Here is a 20926-nt window from a genome sequence, read left to right as displayed (position 1 = left end):
TGCTTCCTTTTTTCAAGTTACATTTAATGAGTTCCGTTTAGAAATTGGACAAGTAATGCCTGTTGTTTTTTGAACAAAGAGAGTTCTGATATTATATAAATTATTGAAATATAGTGTGTATATTCTGGCTAGCATTACTGTATTTACACTTTCTGGAAGTTATTTTTTGTGGGCAGGCATGAACATTAGTGAAAATAAAGGCCTTAATGCTTCACTGTATAGATAGACAGGAAAGAAAATGAAAATTTAAACTGTTTCTAAGCTTGACAGTGCTTACATGAAAAGTCAAATTAACATCTGAAAGACTGTTATGAACTTTTACATATTATACTTATGGTTCATTAGTTATCATATTTTACTGTGGGTCTGTACTCATGTTGTACCTAACAATGCAGGACTGTGGTTTATGCAGAAATGGAAGAAGTCTGGTTCTTTATTGCAATTGACATGTCGAGACCATTCAGATCCACGACAGACATTCTTATATAAACTTAGTAAAAAAGCAGGTAAGCTTTGTTAATGCTTCCCATCTCTTAAAGGCAACTGTGTATAAATGTGAATAGGAAACATAAAAGAAAGAACTTATTTTCAAAAAAGTTCCTGTTTCAGTTTTAATGTTTACGAATTACTTTAATCTTGTATTCTTCAAGTAAACAGTAAACCATTTTTGTTGCAGAGGTAGGATATTGCTTTGAGACTTTCCTTCCTAACTAATGTGCAGAACTTGAGTGCAGCCACTATACCAATAGACAAATAGGGAATTTTTTTAATATCTATCTATGAGCCACTGTGTAGCGAGTGAAGTACATTCATACACATTTAGGATTACCTGTTTCTAAGTCTAAAATTCTACTTCAAAGTTTTTGCTAACTAGTCTTTTATTACCTCATTAAGATGGTTAGGGATAACAAAAACTCATTTTCATAAAGGAAGAAGTTGAACTTAGCATAATAGCTAAATCCCAGATTAGATTATTCATACTACTATATCATTCATACAGTTTTCTCTTAGTTGAATATCCTTATTACAACTGTTGGCCAAAAATGAATTTGCCAGTGGATAATGTGCCAGCAGGTAATGCTTTATTATTAAGCATTATAAAATTTTTGAGGATTCATCTGACAGGTGTTTCTGAATGTCTGTCAGTCAAGCAGTTGTGGAGCCAGAGATGCTTGTGCTATTTTGTGAAAAATCCAGGCACACTCCTACATCACAATATTTCTAGGTTGTCACAGCTGGAATTTTGTTCAGAGCAACCAAGTACAAAGATATGGGCAGGTAAAGACTGACATATAGCTCTTGAGGTGCTTGATAAAATTTACAGGACTTGGAAGAAGCAGAAAATAATAAAGAAGAAGCAAGAAGAAAAATCATAGGTAAGACAGGAATATTGATCAATAATTGATTTTAGAAAAACTTCTCTTCAGAATCTACTATCACAAAGTGATTTTGTTGATGATAAGGTAATATTAAAAGCTGAACTGGTATTTAAAGGTGAACTCAATCTAGTTTTGCTGTCTTTTGAAAAGAAATGTTTGAATGTAAATAGAAGTTATGTAAGAAGTTAGACACTGGATGCTGAGTAAACTGTGGGATGTCTGTTAAGAGATAATCAGATTAATTAATCAGTTGGCTTTAAAAAAATTCATATTCCTTGGTTTTTATGTGAATTTATGTCAGCATGACTACAGACACTGTTGTTTTACTATTGTCTGTTGTAGAATTGTGATGTGTTTTCTGATGACAGACCTTTATATGACAGGATTTTTGAAAGACCTAGATAGCATCGTCTCAAGAGTCATAATGTGCATTTCAGACTTTGTTCCCCATAAATGGTAGAAGGAATATAAAAGTCTTTAGGCTTAGATTCTGCTTTTATCTTACTTACCCAAGAGATGGAAAGAGCTGTATGTTCGGCCACAGCCTCATACACCATCTTGTTTCTAGGTCCTTCAGTGAGGTTTGTGTAAGGAAGAAGGAAAGGATGGGGGAGACAGGAGAAAGACAGAAAAAATTAACAATTTTAGATAAGGAGAAAAGAAAGCAAGTTTTATGCTTCCCTCATAGAGAAGGAAGTAAGTTTTCTTTTGATGGATGAGTTCATATACAGTATGTACAATGTAGGAGTTGGTGCCTTTAACTTTTGATATCTGTACAAGGCCTGCTTCTGTCCTGCCGTCTCTTTCTTCACTCAGTGGGCATAGAGCATTGGCTTGACTCTCAAACACAAGGCGAGAAGCATTTGGGATTCCCCAACCTGCCCAATTCCTCTTTTCAGATTTTCAGTACAGGGAATTTGTGTGCTGGTTTCAACAGGGATTCTAAATGTAAGTCTTTCCAGAAGTCACTTAACCCCAGGATACATGCAAGAGATTGACAACAGTGTTGAGAAGTATAGCCCTGATTTTGCAACTTCTGTCGATTTTTGTAATCATATAGGAAAATAGGGATCTAAGATGAAGAAACATCTGTTGCTGCTTAATGTGGTGTCTTCTTTGGACATTGCCTTTGCATCTGGGAAAATCCCTAAGGCAACAAAAACTAAAACTTGCTTTGGATCCAGCACATGGTGTTTTGAGGGCCAAGGTCTCAGCTACATTGTTGTATGATGGCTTGTGACTCTAGATTTCAAATTTGACAAAGAACATACATGTTAAACACATCATCCTGTTGCTTAACCCCAAAATGAATAAAGAATCCATAAACAGTAAAACTTACTTATCTTATATACCCTATATACTTTGTTTGCTTCTGCTGAAGATTTCGATCAAACACTTTTTCATAATGAAAGATTGCTGATACTTATGTCTAAAATATGATATTCGGAAGGGACTGTTCTAAGGCAAACTATTTTCTTAAAGTGCTCCATTGTGTTTGGCCTAAAGTAGATGGGCAGCACCAAAAATCTGCTGCAGCTTTCTAGAGAAAATGTATCACTTACATGTCTTGAAGGACTGTAACTGTCATTACAGATGAGGATGGGGTTTCCTACCATTGCATCATACTACTATTAACATGCTTATCCAAGAAGTAGGAAATCTGAGTTCAGTTCTAAAGGTTTAATTATACTTCGGGGTTGTGCTGGTTAGATTCTGTACCTGTGCTTGAGCTGGTTAAACCTTACAGTGAGGCAGTGCCTTATAAAGGCACCTGCACTAGGTGAGCTATATGATATATGTGTTGGTGCTGGGCATGAACAGCTATTGCCTGAAACGTCAGTGAAGACAAGGCACCATCCATCTTTAGGTTTCTTTAAGCGATGTGGAGGCTTTGCTCTCTTCTGTATAGCCAGAAACCAACCACTGTATTCCTAAGAAACAAGAGGAAGGTTTGAACCATTCTCAGTTTAATGGGAAACTCTACAACTGAGTCATGGCCACGTATATTAGATATGTACAGAGGAAAGACTGGTACCAAACATCTCATTATTTTGTAGCTCTTCCTATTTTAATTGGTTTTCCCCCCTTTTTGTGCAAGATCCTGTAATAAATTAGTGCCAAATACCAGTTGTAAAATGTTGAACTATTCTGTAGTAATAGATAAAAGGATTTGCTATAAGTGATACCTTTTTTCTTGCAGGTCTTCATTACTTCAAAAACATTGTCTTAGTAGGATCTCTGCAGGATCGTTACGTTCCTTATCACTCTGCTCGCATTGAGATGTGTAAAACAGCTTTAAAGGATAAACAATCAGGTAATAAATATCCTGCAAAGTAAACAAACCACTCAGGTTAGAACCTCACACCTATCACTCTCCCCCCATTTAATTTTGGCTGCTTAACTGAGGCACCTCTCTTATGTGTTTAGAAAGTGTGGGATTACTTTGTAGTAGTAGAGAGAGAAAATCCACATGGAGGCTGACGTGCTTTCTGTATCTGTCCTGTTCTATTGCATGCAGATGACACTGAACAGGTTTCTAGCTTACTGACATTGCTTAAAGTTAGGTGAGATAGACACAGCCCTTGATGCACTATTCCATGAACAGGGAATAATTTTGATTTTTGAGGATATCAAACTGTAGCATCAAGGTCTGGGCTGTATATAGCTGTGGCTTAACAATAGCACTGAAAGAAAAGGTAATATTTCCATAATCAGTTAGGGTCAGTTGTTGTACTTACTGTTGAGATAGCCTACCACAATTGCATTCTAGTATTATATATTGACAAAAAACTTTTACGTAATGTAATAAGTTATTACTGATAAGTACATTCTCACTATAAATGTACAAACACTAAAATGCATAGCTTCAAATTATTTTTCCAACATTTCTAGAGGAAGTAAACTTTCTGTATATTCTATCTTTACAGAACCACAGCACAACACATTTCATTACTTCTCGTACTCTGGAATACGTTCATTTTGAGTTCAAGGTCAAAGAATTCTGTTTGTTTCTGGCAATTGATACAGTACAACTTTTCTTTTCCTCTACAGGACCAATTTATGCGGAAATGATCCAGAACCTGCTTCTGCCAGTTCTTCAAAATAAGGAATGTAATTTGGTTCGTTATAATGTAATTAATGCATTACCCAATACAGCAGATTCTCTCATAGGGAGAGCTGCACACATTGCTGTTCTTGATTCAGAAATATTTTTAGAAAAATTCTTTCTTGTTGCTGCCCTAAAATATTTTCAGTAGAGAAAAGCATTGTAAGAGACTTGGTTATTACCTCATTAAAAGATGAATTCAGATAATGTGTGGTGTTAAAAGTATAGCTGCAGCTGTATTTTAAGAGATATTTATACTTTTTATATGGAAGATAATTTATATCATCCACACTTAGGGCTTTTTAACATCAACTTTACTTTCTAGGTAATGTGACTGTGCAATATTTTTTTATTTTGTTCTTTTTACTTTTCTATTACTTTTTTCTTAATTTTGGGTACCTAATTATTTGGAGATTAAAGCACAGTGTGTACTTTTGTTTGGTTTGTTATTGGCTTTCAGACAACAGAAGTCGATGTTACTTGGCTACATTTTACAAGAGGCTTTAGATGCCAAAAATAAATTGGGTTTTAAAATTCTAACAATGTCTTATGTGTTCACTTGTCGTATTTTAGCACAGTAGGAAGTTTAACTGGAAACACAATGAGCTGCTAAAATACTGGATATTTGAAAAAGACTATATCTGCTACAGCTTAACAGTTTTCTACAAAATCATTACTGTCATTGTTAAATATGTTATGCCTGTGGAAATATATTTTCTACTGATCTCAAAAATATGTTAGTTTACATACTCAAATTTTATTACTGGAACTTTTGTTTTCAGAAGCAAATGGCAATTAAGGATTTTTGAATGTTCAGTGATAGCTGCCTTCAAAAAATTGGGGTTTTGCAAACTATTAAGATGGCTCCTTACTCTGTCAGTTCTTCAGATGAACATGGACAATTTTATGTGGACTTCCTTGTATATACTTAAAATAAGTAAATGTTATAAATTTCTGCAATACTTTTATGAATTTAAGCAATTTTTAAATATTGTTAAAATGTTTTATCAACTATAAAGTATTGTAAATATAAATCAGTAATCTTCAAATCAGACAATATTATAAACTTTTCCTGTTTAGTGATACAGATAAAATGTTTTTGATATACAGGAATGTTAAAGGTCTGACTTTCTACTGGTGCTGAATAGCAGTTTGGTTTCTTCTTCCTTCCCTTTTCTCTGTTTCAAACAATAATTCACTAAAGGTGGGGGAAAAGAATTATATGTGCATTCACTAATTGTACACTAATTGTAATGAAGATTTTTTTGAAAAATATAAATTTGTTGTATAACGCATGTTTATTTTCAGCATTGTGTTATTGCATCTGGTGTTAATAAAATGAACAAATTACTCTAACAAAAGCAATTAAAGAAACTGAAATGTTCTGCTAATTACCAAAAATCTGGGGAGGCTTTTTGTATATAATTAATAAATTTGTACTTTTGAAATTAATATAACAATAATAGTATATAATGAAGTGATGTTGCATTTGATATGGAATGTTGTATAATAATCTTTGTAATATATGGGGGGAGGGTTCCCAATAACTTACAAGATACTCAAATGAACATCTGAGCATCTACAGTTCAGCAACGTATACACTGCAGAGTATTTTATTAGAGTTATGTTAGGTAAGTCCTTATGACACAAAGGTTTCCTTAATACTTTTTCACTATATCAATGCCTATTTTTATTCTTAATTTTGTATTATGTTGCTATTAAGCTCTAAATGTTTAAATTATGCCCTGGTATCTCAACTGTCTTTTATTTAACAGTATTACTTGATTTGGCTACTGGCTAAACTTTGAATAGCTGTTTAAGGGAGCTAAAGTTACAAAATATTCCTTGATTCACAAGGAAGACTTTAAACTGTTCTTAGTAAACAAGTATTTAGATGGTGCTATCACTATTGAAAAATGTCTGTCTTGCTTTCTGCCTCTGGAAATATGAATGTTTAAATCATGCTTTTGTGAGCAGAAAAGCAGAAGTATCGTGACAGTGCCACTTTTTTTTTAACCTTTTTTTTTCTTTTTTTGGGGGAGGTGCGTAGCTGTAGATCCCATCCATTTAAGGCAGCTTGAATTAGGCTTGTTCTTTAAAGAAAATGGTTGGTGCAGGAAATCATGTGATATTTGCATGTAAGTATATCAAGGAACAGGGTAAATTAGGAGAATATTAAGTTCATTGTCTCTTCCTTAATTTTCATTGCTCACTCCATAAGTGGTCTAGTAACCCTCTCAGTACTGTAGCTTTTGTGAGGGCTGTTTGACATCCCAAAGTCCCAAAGAATGTGCCATCTGACAGTAGTGAGAGGTGTGATCACCCCAACATGTCCTTGTTGAAGCATAGGAAATTCATGTTACAGACTGTATGGTCACTTGCAGTTGCTCTCTGAACAACACATGCAGGCTGGGGTATTTTGGACAACTGTGCATGTGTTGCATGGCTTGTTCCCCCTACTCGTGCAGTTTTCTGCCTTCTCTTTCCTAGACCTAAATAAAGACTTATGTATACATGTCAGTGTCATCTGATGCAGTCAGTAGCAGCTATAAAGTGCTGCTACTCACCATCTCACCACTCTTCTCTTTGAATGAGGACTTAATCTTCCTTTAGTGATAGTGACCTCCTTCATGCAGGTATCCCTTCAGCTGCTTGAAAGAGAATTATGCTGCTTACAGAAGGAGAGGTAAGAACTGAGATCTTAACATTCCTTTAACTGTGAGTCTCTTGTTCCCTGAAGGCAGTAGGCTGGTACAGTTATTTCAAAAACTCTCAGTGATATTATTAGGAGCACACTGCATAAAATGACATAGTGTCTGAACCTCTGTTTCCATTTTGTGTATATAAATTAATTCCTTGGGTTGTGTTTGAGTCCTTGATACAACTGAACTTTCTGTTCCTGTAAATCTAGGCATTGCTACTACTTTGGAAAAAGAGTTCATGTTATACTGAAAATCACCAGGCTTTGCAGCAGAGCCAAGAGATTTGACACTGATGGAAAACTTGCTCTGTAACCATGAAACAACCTTGTTTCCAAGCCGGTTTTATTTGCCCAGCCCTGACCGGGTGTGGTGTTCAGATAAGCCAGTTCTTGACGAGGTCTCAGAGGCAGAGAAGGCATTTAGGCAATGTGAGTATATTTGCTGTCCAGGGCAGTGCTGGTTGTGGTGCTTTCCAGGTAGTCCCCAAGACCACCAGTACATTGGCCCATCTGAACTCACCTGCTGCAAGCTTTGTGCTAACTATAAGTCTTTTATTGCCCATGTTTTAGAACAGCAAAGCTAAACAGAATATTGTTTGTGTCGTCTTGCAAAGCAAGCTGCAGTGCAAGAGATAAATGATCAGTAAACAGAGGAAGGAAAACAAGAAAAGAAGACACTCAATTTAATCGCAAAGTAGAAAATTCCTGTGGTATATGCTACATTTGTTTTTACCAGTGTTAAGATTTATTACCTCCTTAGGCAAAAGATCTAAAAATGAATAATTCAGGAGTTACAACTGAATTTTTACAGCAATATGATAAATAAAGATGAGAAATATGTTTTGAAGACAGTTAATTTTTAGGTGGATAAACAGTACCTCATTAATCTTTCACTGCTATTTCATTCTTACCATTTGAAATTCGACATCTATGCTTGTACAGATGACATACATCTATTATTTTTCATAGATTGTGTTAAGTGGTTTAGGAGCAGAGCTTACTATTACTTGGTGTCTGCAGGCAGCTTGGTAAGTTTTTTTAAGGGAAGGATTTCATGTTTTTATTGTACTGAACATAAATAATTTCTTGAACTTTGACGAGACCTGTTTAGGGGTTTTTCTTGCTACTTTTGGGCAGAGCATTTTTTTCTGCGTCTTTATTCTCTCTGATCTAGGGACTCAGCATCTTGCTGTTAGAATAAAGGAAGGGGTTTCCATTATTTTCAGTTTCTAATGTCTAATTAACCGTGTTATGAAAGGCTGATTGAGAAAATGTCACTTGTAAGGCAGTCAGTTAAATTTAATTACTTTGAGTGTGTAGGCATTGCCAGATGTCGCTCAATAAACTCCAGGGAGTGCTGCTGCTCTTTAATTTACCAAGATTTACTTTCTTTAAAGCTTTCAGATGTGAACAAGAAATGCTATTTTAGATTCAGATCCAGGTTATCTTCTGCAGGTTAGTATCTGTGGACAGAGTGAATTCTGTTTTATCTACGAACAAGGTTAGCTGGAAAAGTTTCAAGAGTGACAAAAAGCAAAAGTTGCCATATTCAAAACATTAACTGTAGTTAATTAACTGGAGCGCCACTCCATGAACACAGGTGTTACTTATGCCACGGTTAGGTTTATACTGAACATTAAATGCAATTTAACTGGTTAAACTCGGAAACCAAAACGATGCCGTTTGAAAGCACAAACACTGTCTTGTACATCACTGTGGTGTTAGTCAAAGTTCCTTCACGTCCTAAGCAGCCTTTGTGTATTACTTGAACAATGCGCAAATTTTTATTATTAAAAAAATAATAAACAAAAAACCAAACAAAACAAACAAAAAAACCGCCACCACAACCCGAGCTGGACTGCCGTACACATTGAGGGAAAAACGGGTACTTGCAGCGCTAAACTCTTCAGTGCATCGAGAAAAGAAGACGTCGTTGCTGCAGGTTTGCCCAGAGGTGGAGAGGAGAGTTACAGCGTATTTGTCGAGCACCTCTGTGAGCCCGTAGCTGCCTCCATCAGAAACGTGGCTCTCCAGGCGCCGTTCGCCTCTGTTTACCGGAGCCGGGGAGCAGAAGCAGGGACACGGGCACATTCTGAAGCCGCTGAATCAACCCTGACCGTCCCCGCCCGGCTGGAGCCGCCGCCTCCTTGGGCGCCTGCGCGGCGGTCCCGCCCGCCGCACGCGGCTCCGTCCCGGCCATGGCTCTGCGGCTGCTGCGCGGCGCGCACGGGGCACCGAGTAAGAGGCGGGCGGAGGGCGGGAGGGCCCGGGCTGTGCCGCGGAGGGGCTCCCCGGCTCCCCTGCCCTTCCTCCCGCAGGAACTGACGAGCGAGGGGACAGGGCGGACGCCGCCCGGGGCTGCCGGCGCTGGGGGCCGGAGACCGCCCAAGATGGCGGCGGGTGGGGAGCGTGAGACGCCCCGCCTCCGCAGCCCGCGGGCCGGGGGCGCTCGCCGCTGTCCCTGCGGTTTCCCCGCTCTTCCTTCACCCCCCGCCCATTCGGTATTAATATTCTCCCCTCTATTGCAAACCTGCTGCTATCGGGCAGATTTGTTATTACGGAGGTTTTATTGCCGGGTCTTTGCTTAGTGCTTCATAACGGCAGTAAAATGTTAAACAGTGGTTTATCGTTTGGAGAATAACTGGAGGAAACGTGCTGTGGACCTGGAAGTTACGGGTCCGTGCCCTTCACCTGAGGAAATTCGGGTGATTTGTTTATAGAGAAGTAAGGCAGACTGGATAACAGAGTCTGTCCCACAGGCTGGGGCTGTTTGTTGGGTGCTTCCCTCTCGGTCAAAAGCTGAGGTTCTGTGATGCTATTGATACAATACTCTTAAATCAGTGTGCTGTATTTTAATGGAAGAGCTGTTAAAAAATTGTTGTTAGATGATAGTGCTCTATTTGGCTGTCAGGTTCATGGCAAGATATGGATGATGCTCTAATCCTCTGAGCATCCTGATGTGTGCCCAGCTCCCACTGCATGGATGGCTTTGTTAGGATAAATCCCAGGCTGTGGACCGCTTCAAAAGATTGCAGCGCAGCAACTTTAAAGACTTGGGATTTGCAACTTCAGGTCCAGTTATATAATTAATAAATGGGAGGGTTTTGTGACACTATGTGAAAGAGAAGGGAATCAAAGATCAGTTTGTAGGATGTGGTTTATTAGTGGTGATAGTTCATCTTGTCATTTTCAGAGATGTTTAATGTTGAACTTTTGTCATCTCTCTGTCAAGAAGAGTGTATTTTGGTCAAGAATATCAAGTAAATCTATCAAGGAAAATGGATTTTGCCTCTTCTCTGGTGACTGAGATAATCAATTTCGTAGCAGTACCTAAAGCTGATTTTTATTTGGATTTGGACTAGAATGCCAGTTATCATTTAATTTTCTAGCTAGCTTTTTTTCTAGCTTACTGAAAAATTACAAGAAGCTTGACTGGAGTAGAAAGACCCAATGTTTGCAACAGATTAGATCCTTTGCTGTTGATAGTTGGTTATGCCTAAAGCCACACAAAAAAAATTACTCCTTTGGGGCATTGGCAGCAGTTGGCAGACTTAATACAGTTTATGTAGCTGTAGGGTTTGATAATAAAGATGTGGTATTTTAAAATTAATGATTATGCTGATTCTGGGAATACAAGTGAGTTGTTAGTTGGTGTATCTTAAGGTGAGTTAGATTGACAGTGCTTGAGAAGGCTTCCTGATTTAATCTCCTCAGGAAAGAAGAATAATAGTTCTTTCAGGTACTTTGCACCCAGCTGATACAAGGAGGATTTCTGTTTGAATATTTCTTCTTAAGAAATGTCAGAACTGCTTTAGGCACCTGTTCACAGCCAAAATATTTTTTAGTGGATGGATTATGCTCACTGGGGACATTTGGCTTTTTTACCAAAATTGTTAGTAGGACTTTAAAGGAAAAAGAAATAAATCCTTTTAATGAAAGCATTTGCATGCAGTTACATAATTGAACTTAAACATACTCAAAGTTTTTCCTACTTTTGACTACCAGCTGAATTATTTTACCATCCTAAGGGAAACCCAGCTATCCTCTGTCGACATTCTGGGAAGCCTGTTACTAAGGGAATGTTATATTTTTTTAAACTGTCCTTTGGGAAAGCAGAAGCTTTTTCTGACTAAAAAGCTGCTGGAAATGAACCAAGACATGGAAATCAGCAGGTTTCTTGGGGGAGGTTAGGATTTCTCCCGGAAAGCAGTCTGTACTGGTCTATAAACATAATTACTGTTTAAGAGTCTAAAATACAAGAAAGTAACAGCAAAGATAAGTTAAAGCAGTTTAAAATATACTGTTTATGTGAACTGAGTTATACAACTAACACAATTTTGCCTACATATGTTTCTAGGGCCAAAAATAATTATCTGTGCTGATCTCTTAGGTGTTCATGAGTTGAATGTTAAAAAATTTTTAGAGTTTGTTTTCCTGCCTTCCTCTCCCTTATCCTTGAAGTAGGTTTTTTTCAGAAGTGCTCTGGACAGTCACAGCATTACTCAGTGTTAAACTCCCCCATGTGCATTTGCTTGATAGAGTCATCACTTCTTTACCACTTGCGGAGCAGCTCCAGCTCTAAGCCAGGAGGGAGATGTGAACCTGCTAAGCAGCCACTAAAGAAACCAAAGTTACCAGTAGGTCGGTTTGATGAACCAGAAGAGTCCAGTATGGAGAAGGAACCCCTGGAAAGTAAGTGATGTTATACAAAGTTGGAAGCTGCATTTTGAAGGCAAGACTGCAAGGTGATGTGCTGATGTCAGTTCAGGAAGGTGACAGGCATTCAGCACTCTTTAGAATCATTTCCTAAGCTTACTGACTCTGAAAAAAAGAACAAAAAACAGAGAGGCAGGGCAGTGGGCACAAGTTGCAGCAAATGGTGCACCAGGGTAGAAGAATTTTCAGAACAGCCATAGTCAAATATTGTAGCAGATCACACAGAGAACCTGGGCTTCCTCTGCTCTTGCAGATAAGCAAGTTTGCCTGCATGTCCTGACAGTACCAGCCCTGCCTTTAGCAGGACTTGAGCCAAGGGCTTGCCAAAGGTGCCTTCCACCACCACAAGGCATTGCATGACTCAGAGAAACAGCTGGTATTGGTCTGTAACAGAACAGCTGTTAATGGTGCCAGTAAACTCACCAGGGCACCAGCTACTTCGTATTATTCAAATGGCATCTTTTATTTCTTAGTCCACAAAATACTTGTTTCATGCTGCACTTCATGGTCAGCATTTCTTAGTCTTGCAGGCAGTGTTTTGAAAAGAAACAATTGATACTGAGGTTCCTGAGCAGCTCAGTGAGGCCTGGGCAGACCTGGTATTGTTGTGTTCCAGTGACCTCAGTGGGGCTGCATAGCAAGATTGAGGCACAGATACATCACTGCTGAATGAAACAGGAACATAAGGGGTTTTGTCACATGGGAGAAAGACAGAATCTCTTTCTGTCTTCTTTTTAATTAGCCATCTTTACTTAACTAAAAGCCGTAGTCATGCTTTGTATAACTCACCATAGTGTGATGTTCTGCTACAGTTCATCAGTAACAATAACCCGTGTTTGTCTCTTTTGAGGTCTGGAGGACAAGCTTTTTAGTGTATCAGTAGATTACTATAAATATCCAGGTGACTGGATACAAATTGCAGTCAAAACCCTGAAATTAATTTTGTAGGACTCTGGGAAATGTTTAATTCAAGGTTGCCTTTCAAAACAAAAAATAATTGGTTTCATCTTTGAAAATGAAAGTAAAAGGAGAACATCATAAATGATAGCATCTTCATATTTGTCAACATAGAAATTTTAATGAATTTTCCCTGTTATTGTAGAATTCCCTGATGGAATCAATCCTACTACAAAAGAGAGGGGTGGACCTAGAGGCCCTGAACCTACACGTTTTGGAGACTGGGAGAGAAAAGGACGTTGTATAGATTTCTAATACTTCAATGTCTGTATTGCTAATAAAATATTTGTAGTTGCTGAAAAATACAATGTACAGAAAAGATCTCACCTGGATTTGTTGTGAAGCTTACTGTTTCTGATGTGCCACCACATTCTGTCATGTGATGAATTTTCTGAATAATGCAGTGTAATTAACACTATGCTGCAGCTCAGATTATGGAGCTGTTAGTGGCTCAATGTCTGCCTGATCTTTAATACTATTTCCAATGTGCAAGTATAAATTCAAATATAGTGGTATGAAATTGGTTGTCAGGAGCTTATAGAGATGTATAAGAGCTTGTATTTCTTCATGAATGTAAAGATTTACATGGTGTTGTAAAAGTCTTGCAAGAACTTTGCATTTCATTAACTTGGACACCATCAAAACTGGAACTAACTCCGAGGAGATCAGTAGGTCACTGATTTCACACAGTGGTTCCCTGGTAAAATCCCCTTTACTTAAGAACCTTCCCTCTGTCCCCTTTGCAGTGGGTTGGGTGTTTTTTCCTGTTTGTAGGGAAAAGACTGTCTTGTTGAGGACTGTAAGATTGAGGACTGTAAGTAGCACAATGGAAGTGGAGACTTAATTTTGGAGAGGGTCAGCTCTTGATTGCAAGTTAGTGTAGAGGTGCTCTATTTGTAATTCTGGAACACTGTTCTTTATCACATCTCTTCATGCTACTTGCATTATCTTTTCTTTTGTAAGTGGAGGTGCCCTTTTGCACGTGGGCTAAATGCTGCTTGGGAAAAATGCAGCATTACTGTCTGAAACTTAATGGTCAAAGGGGACAAATTCCGTTAGGTGATCTAATATTTTAGATACTTAAAACTATCTGGCATCAAACTTAGTATCTTTCAGTTAGACTGAGCTCAGTTCTTCATTCAAGAACTTGCCTAGTCTACTGTAGTAGAGTAGTAGTAGAATGCAAATCCACCACTTGCGTGAGTACTTACTAATGAGAGTAAGTTGTCATTACTGAAATGTGTGAACATGTTCTCTGTTTCTGTGCAAGTTCTTTTTGATAGCCTGAACAAATGGATCTTCTCTAGTCACAGAATTGGAGAAAGGTGTGGGGTTTGCATTACTCTGGCTGTGTGTGGGCTTTGCCTAGCTTTGCCTTAGCATGGTTTAGCTAGAGCATTTAAGTGTGTTGGTCTTGTCACAAATCTGAGCAGCCTCCCCTAAAACTCTGCCTGGCAGCCAGTGGGGGAGCTCCTTGTTGAAATCTGGCAGTCTGTGTATCCACTGTGTATGTTAGAGACATAGTCTTGCTCTAGTTGTGAGTTTGGATGTTTATCTCACTGTGATGATTCCCTACAAAAATACTGAACCTGTTCAGTTACAGGTTAATCAACCAAATACCTCACTGACAAGCAAAATGAGATTAACGAGCACCTCATAAAAGGTGTTAATTAGCGATAATTACATTTTGAACCTTTAAATTCTGCAACATGGCTTGGGTATTGAAGAATTGGTTTGTATTTATATCTAATTCATTCTAGTTTCCCTTCTGTAGAGTGACAGATCTTTCCAAAGTTTGTTGACATTTCCGTTACCTAAAGATAGGCTTTGTCAGCTGTCTTTAATATATGCTGTTTGTTAATTATATTCTAGTAATGTTTTACTGTTTCAGTTGCTGGTGTGTTGGAAAATACTTTCTCACACAATACACCACCTTTTCAAATAGGAAGTGGAAATTTTAATTGGAAGCTTCTGCCTTTTCTGCATCGTTATTAACAGGCTTAACATCTTAATTCACGAAGAGGCGGTAAAATACTGCAGTTATTTTATTTTTTAATTCTAAATCTTCTCCATGGATTGTTGCATTACTTCATTATCTTCTCATACCAGGTTTTACCCTTCCCAGCACAGATTCCATGAATGTTTACCTAGTTGCACTTCTTGGAATTCCTGATTTTCAAATCTAATTGCTTTCCTCAGCATTGACTGCAGGTGCATTTCTCCCTGGATGCAGAATGATGCTGTTTTGATTTAGCATATGAGGAACTGATCTCACTTTTCCATATTTTTCCTTATATTTCAGTTGCTTTTCTTCAGTCTCTCTCAGCTTTGTGACTAAGGGCTGACCCAAGTACTGTGCCGGCCCCTGCTTGTCTTCTTTCAGGTGATGACTGCTGTCAGAGCTACAGGCAGGCACTCCTTCCTGTCAGAGCTCAGGCAGGTCCTAGACAGTCCATGCCAGTATCCATGAAGTGCCTCGATCTGGAAGATAATTCTGAGAGTGCTAGCATCTGTACCAGTAAGACAGAGTGTCGTAAAGGCTGGGATTTTTCTTTCCTTCAAAAAACAATCGCAGAATAATTTAGGTTGAAGTAGACCTCTAAGATCATCAACCATTACCCCAGCAGTGCCAAGTCTGCCACTAAATCATGTTCCTGAGTGCCACATCTACACATCTTTTAAATTTCTCCAGGGATGGTGACTCAAGCACTTCCCTGGGCAGTCTGTTTTAAGCTTGACAGCCCTTTCGTTGAAGAAAAATTTTCCTAAAATAAAAAGGCTGTTGTTAACCTGTGTTAAAAATAGCTGAAAAGGAGTTGGTGCATGGGAAATAGAGGATACCACTTCAATCTTGAGCAACTTCAAGCCTTTTTTACCATCTCCCAGGCTGGTGCCAGTAACCAAGTGTTTGCTTAACTTGTTTATGGAATGTATCAATAAGACATAGGAAACGGAACATATAAGCAAAATAATATGTAAGAGCTAAAGAGTGAATGCCAAGGGGCCCTGTTACGTTGTCTGGCAATCTGGCATTTACCAAAAAGAGGAGCCCTAAGCTCCAGTAACAGTTAAGCATGAAATTCTATGGTGCTGCAAAATCTGTTGTGGTACCTGTCAAAAGTGATCAGGGATTGAATGTAACAAATGATACAATGATGTTGTAGGGTATAAACAATCATTTCTCTTTGTTTTCTTTCAGAGCCTGCAGTTAGGAAAGCAGCACATCAGCACTTTTTTGGGGCTGTCTTCCTGCTCTTCCCAGATAATTGCTATTAGCATTTCACTGGAATTTAGCATTAGGGTAAGAAAATAGCTTGAGGCAGTAACTATTAGATCAGCCATAGATATGGTTTTATCATAAATACTGAATGAATATTTTTTGTAGTTCTTTTTGTTAGTATTAACAGCAAAAAGCAGCAGGGGTTGTATTCTAACTTTTTTTGTTAACTTTCTGGGAGACAAAGGAAAATTGCTCTGTGTGTGTAAGCAAATTCTTGCAGTACTGCAAGATGCTTGCTGCTCTTTTGTTTTCTTTCCTAAAAATCTTTATGTTGTGTTTCTGCAGTAGGTTTTCTCTTTTAAACTTGTTTCTCCTACTTGGTGTGGTTGCATTTAGTACATTATTAAAATTATGGAGCCTTTATTGTTTGAAGGAATTACACCGTAATTACTTTATTTCAAAATACATGAAGTTTCAATTTACAGTTAAAGAAAATATTTGCTATATATTGCCTTGTGTGGAAAGTATGTATTACGGTATTGATTTTATTAAGCTGGAACACAGGATACATAATGGAATCACAGTAAAATTACCTGTGATGGTAGCATATGCTTGTAAAGCACCATAGAATGTTGCTATAATCCTTTACTACTTTTTCAGTTGACTGCAATAAATGATGACAAATTCCAGTGGTCTGTAGTGACAGATAAATTAAATGCCTTTTTATGACCCTTATTTTGATATTCCTATTGAAAAAGCACCACACCATCTTGTTCTGAAATGTCAGGAAAAGGAAAAAAGCTGTATTCATTTATAAGAGAAGCAGTTTTGGTAGTTCTGTGGGGTTTTTTTAATTGTGCATGAGTCAATACATAGTATCAAGTATATCAGAGCATAAGGAAATGGTTTGAAATGTGTTTCCATGTGCTGATGGAGATCAAAACCATGCACATTTGTAGTCACTTTCTTGCTTTTGTAAAATGAAATATAAAATACCTCTGCTTAGCTGGTGGTCAGTGTTTCACATCAGACCAGCAGAGCTGTGCAGGCTACATTCTAATGTGGGTGTGGCTGTGCTCCCTGTTCCAGCTCCAAAACTGCTGCTTGTTTCGGGGTAGTCATGTGTAGTCTTTTAAAACACTGCTGTTGCAGAAAGGGTGTCCCGGTAGAAAATGAATCTGAGTTACAAAATGGCAAATCCTGAGAAAAGGGCTCTGTTTTAAATGATTGCTGTTAGGGGCAGAATTAATGAAGTCCTGTTTTTTATGAATGTCTTAAACCCTCTGCAGATCGAGCATGTTTCTGTGTTGATTGACATTATCTCCACTAGGCCAGAGACAAGGCATCCTCTGCCCATCTCTTCCCCCTGAGAGGAATTGTTTGGACCTCTTTCCCAGCCACTGATTTCCACAGAGCTTTTAAGAGCTTAATTGTCTAAATGTCTCTCCTTGACACCTTTGCGGAATAGGTTGGAGTTACTGACTTTTGAAGTGTGGGGGTGTGGAGGCCTGTGAGCCTCTAGGGGACTTTCTGGGGCTATGCCTTGGGAGAATGTCCCCTAGACCCTAACCTCTCTGATGGACCCCCTGTTTAACTGACATGCTGTCAATCAACCCCTGTTGGCCACTACACCCCCAGTTTACCATTTATGGTCAGTTTCTAGCAGCGTCTCTGTTTCCTCTGCCCTCATTGGTTTGTACCCATGTTCGTCTCCCCTAGTTGTTTCCCTATTGGTCTCTGTAACTACTCCCCTGCCCACCCCTTCTGTTGATTGGCTGTTACTGTTGACGCCACTCCCTTGTACCCATATATAAACCTGGACCCTCTGCCCATGTCTTTGTTCCTGGACCCCTTTAGTGAGTAGGTGAAATAAACTGCTGCTGGGTATCCGCACAAAGACCCTTCCTGCCAACTGCTGCATGTGTGAGTGTGGTGAGTGCATGTGGTGTTTGCGGCGTGCCTGGTGGACCGCCCTCCTCTTGGAGACCCTTCAGGAAGGTTGTGGGATTTTACAATCTGTCCACGTCACAACACGGGGGCAGTGCAGATATTGGCCTCCCATCCTTAGGAAACCAAGGTGCTGAATGACTTTGACCATACATATTTTCTTCAGAAATATTCAGCGTCTCTCTGCATTTTTTTGCTGTGAGAATGGATTTTTTTCCCCCTCAAATAACATCAGAAGTGCCAATTCAAGCTTACAGCAGGAAAGTCTTTGACATGCATTCTCCAGGCATTAAATCTCCCAGTCAGCTACAGCCTTGTGCCTGTAAAAAAATCACTTATTTTAATGCTGCCATTTTTAGGGTGAGAGTATTCAAAGCAGCTCTTTAAGGTCCGTACTTAATACATGAATTTATATTAAAGCTGACTTACATATGGCCCACCAAAACACAGCTGTAATTCTCAAATGTTAGCCCCTGACAAAAGTCAGGTGAGCTCTGCAGTGGTGGTCAGATTAGTTCTAGTAGCCAGATACTGAACTATAACTTACACTCTCCTAAGTGATTGTTTTAAACTTCAGTGACTTGTGTGCTTCCCTCCTAGCTATAGTGCAGGGAGATGCCTCTAAAAGGTAGTCTGGTTGCAGTCTGGGGAGAGTTTGTCATTACAGATGGTCAGTGGGGGTGTTTTAAGGGCATCCTCCCCACTGGCTTTAAAGGCTGCCTAAACAGCTGTCCGAAGCGAGATGCATTAGGTGTCAACACTGTGGTGGTGACAAGGGAAGCCAGGGTGTCCCTGAACATGAATGTGAACTACCCATTTCCTCAGAGGGGGAGGGCTGCAGTAAGGCAACAGGACCTGCAGTGCTTTTGCTGCCTGCACCCTTCCCAAACCACGGTGGCAGGGAAGGGGATGTCCGGGGCCAGCTCTTAGATACCTTGTAAAAGGGAGTTACATTGTCTTAATGGGAGGAAAAAGGCTGAAGCTAGTTCTTTAAATTCCTTCTGCCCATCCACCTCCCAGGCAAATGCCTACAGCATGATACAGCCAGGAGGGTAACACTGAATAAACCTATACTCAGGTGACAACAAGTATCTCAAACCTACAAATTAGTTGGGATTTTTTCGCTAATAAAGGTGAAGTGCATCGACCTAACAACTAAGCAGTCTTATGTGACATGCTGCTGAGAAGGAGCTAACATCAAAATAAAACTATCAGACTAGGAAAAAGTCACATATTTGCTCAGCAAACCTTTAGTCTGTGTGACTTCCTTGTGAGAGGCTAAGGAACAAAGGATGGTGTGTTTCTAGCTAGCTACCATTTGAAAGCTGGGGAAGATTTCACCATGTCTTAAAAGACAAGCAAGTGTTACTTAGCTCAGGGAATATCCTGCTTTTAGTTTACATTTTACCCCTGGGCTTTCACTTATAAGTTCTGCAGTATGTATGTGTGATCTTTATACAGATTTTTCCCCAGATGACAGAATTGCCGTAGCTGTTTGGTCTGGCAGGCATATTGTGTCATTCTCCCTGCTTTTTTTTCAGCCTCATAATGACAGCTACAGCTTTCTTATCATTAAATTGCATATTATTTAATTTCACTTTTACTTTTTGCCATTCTTGAAGTGTTTTTTGATAGGTTGTACCCTTAGTTTCTCTGTAGTAGTAACAGGGCACATCATAACATTAATTATAAATTGGAGGTGTTTCTCCTTCTGCTTCCTTCCTTTGAAGGAAATCTTTTTATAATATGGGGGATTTTTATATGCAAAGATCTTATCTACAGTCAAGAAAGATAACTGGAACTTCCCCAGTTGCATTTGATCAAATTTAAGTTCATTATTCTGTCAAAATCCAGCTTTTGTGGGAAGTCAAAGATGCAAAGAGGGAGAAAGAGATGCCTCTAAGAAGTAGCATCAGTCTCCCTGAAAGCTTTAAACAGAAAGTCAGACTCATTTCAAGGTCTCCTTGGTGAAGGTCACTTAGCTGTCAGGTTATGTTATTTAGCTTTTTTCAGAGCACATGGCTGTGGTCCAGTCTGTCCAGTCAGGACATTCTAGTATGTCAGGACAGTCTTGAAACAAGCTTTTATGGCTTCAAATCCTACTTTGCACAGAGAAATACCATGCTAAAGTAGTACACATCTGACTGGTAGGTACACTGTAGGCTCACCTGTGAATGACTGCAGACATCAAAACCATTTCTGAAATGGCAGAGAGATTGAAGTAAAAGGGCTCAGAGAGCCAGGTGGTTACCTTCTGGTCCTATTGTCATCTCCATTTTGAAGATAAATTGGGATTTATTCCTCCTTAAGAACAGAAATCTCAAAAAGGTGTCTGTACCTGCCACTGTGTCAGGGAGAGGCTGAATGACACTGAACAGCTGCAGGAGGCAGCAAATGTGCATTTGGGCAGCTGACCACCAGATGGTCCTTCCTATAAAACTGTTTATAGAGAACTGTGGGTAATATTTGGTGTATCACAGAGGCTGCTGGGCTCCACAAACCTGTTGAGGGGAAAAACCAGAATGCTCAGTGGAGGATTTGTGCAGCTACTGTGGTGCTTTGAAGGAAGCCAGAAAGCAGAACAGCACAGGTATGCAAGGAAAGAGTAAGTACTTTCATTTTGCCATATTATTGAAATAAGAGAATGAGGTGGCTGGAGAATGAGGTGACCAGTAGTGGCCTGTGTTATGGAGGGGAGGAGAGGCAGGAGTAGGCTTCTCCACATCAGCTGCCACCAGGCCTGGGCTTAACCTGGACCCTGGTCTCTGTTTCTGGAGTCTTTCCTTCCATTCTTGTATGTCAAGGTTGCCGTAACATCTAACTGATCTTTTATTATAGCCTTTTCCTTGTTGCAGCAAGTCCTGCAGTGCTGGTTTGGTTGGGATTCCTGCATTTCAGAA

At 39.1% G+C, this 20926-nt stretch overlaps 2 protein-coding genes and 1 long non-coding RNA gene across 6 annotated transcripts in view; 2 read left to right on the top strand and 1 right to left on the bottom strand.

The window, feature by feature from the left end:
- FAM135A (family with sequence similarity 135 member A) overlaps nt 1–5876 on the top strand; it is a 66258-nt gene extending 60382 nt beyond the window's left edge. For both annotated transcript variants that reach the window (XM_066179715.1, XM_066179714.1), the window contains 3 exons: nt 396–506; nt 3580–3693; nt 4431–5876. In XM_066179715.1, the coding sequence (XP_066035812.1) occupies nt 396–506; nt 3580–3693; nt 4431–4636 (431 nt within the window). In that variant the 3' untranslated portion in view covers nt 4637–5876. The remainder of the gene's footprint in view (nt 1–395; nt 507–3579; nt 3694–4430) is intronic.
- Nucleotides 1–9308, bottom strand: part of LOC136287209 (uncharacterized) — a 29106-nt gene extending 19798 nt beyond the window's left edge. For all 3 annotated transcript variants that reach the window (XR_010720096.1, XR_010720098.1, XR_010720097.1), the window contains exons 1-3: nt 9080–9308; nt 3566–3705; nt 1889–1950 (exon numbers count right to left, since the gene is read on the bottom strand). This is a non-coding gene — a long non-coding RNA (uncharacterized lncRNA). The remainder of the gene's footprint in view (nt 1–1888; nt 1951–3565; nt 3706–9079) is intronic.
- A 13-nt stretch (nt 9309–9321) lies between these two features.
- On the top strand, nt 9322–16768 carry SDHAF4 (succinate dehydrogenase complex assembly factor 4). Its single transcript, XM_066179716.1, has 3 exons — nt 9322–9424; nt 11726–11878; nt 13005–16768. Exons 1-3 carry the CDS (start codon nt 9385–9387, stop codon nt 13112–13114), a joined length of 303 nt encoding a protein of 100 aa, XP_066035813.1. The 5' UTR covers nt 9322–9384; the 3' UTR covers nt 13115–16768.
- Nucleotides 16769–20926: the final 4158 nt, after the last annotated feature.

Source organism: Chamaea fasciata, unplaced genomic scaffold (assembly GCF_029207755.1).
Source record: "Chamaea fasciata isolate MVZ Bird 193981 ecotype frontalis unplaced genomic scaffold, bChaFas1.0.hap1 SCAF_3, whole genome shotgun sequence".
NCBI classification, from domain to species: domain Eukaryota; kingdom Metazoa; phylum Chordata; class Aves; order Passeriformes; family Sylviidae; genus Chamaea; species Chamaea fasciata.
The sequence above is the reverse complement of the archived record's forward strand: the minus strand, read 5'-3'. Positions and strand labels throughout refer to the sequence as shown.

Bases quoted from the DNA above. Each gene is read 5' to 3' on its own strand.
- SDHAF4 (XM_066179716.1), top strand. From the start codon at position 9,385: ATGGCTCTGCGGCTGCTGCGCGGCGCGCACGGGGCACCGA. The intron at 9,425-11,725 runs GTAAGAGGCGGG...TTTGCTTGATAG, and splicing joins CGGCGCGCACGGGGCACCGA to AGTCATCACTTCTTTACCAC. The intron at 11,879-13,004 runs GTAAGTGATGTT...CTGTTATTGTAG, and splicing joins GGAGAAGGAACCCCTGGAAA to AATTCCCTGATGGAATCAAT.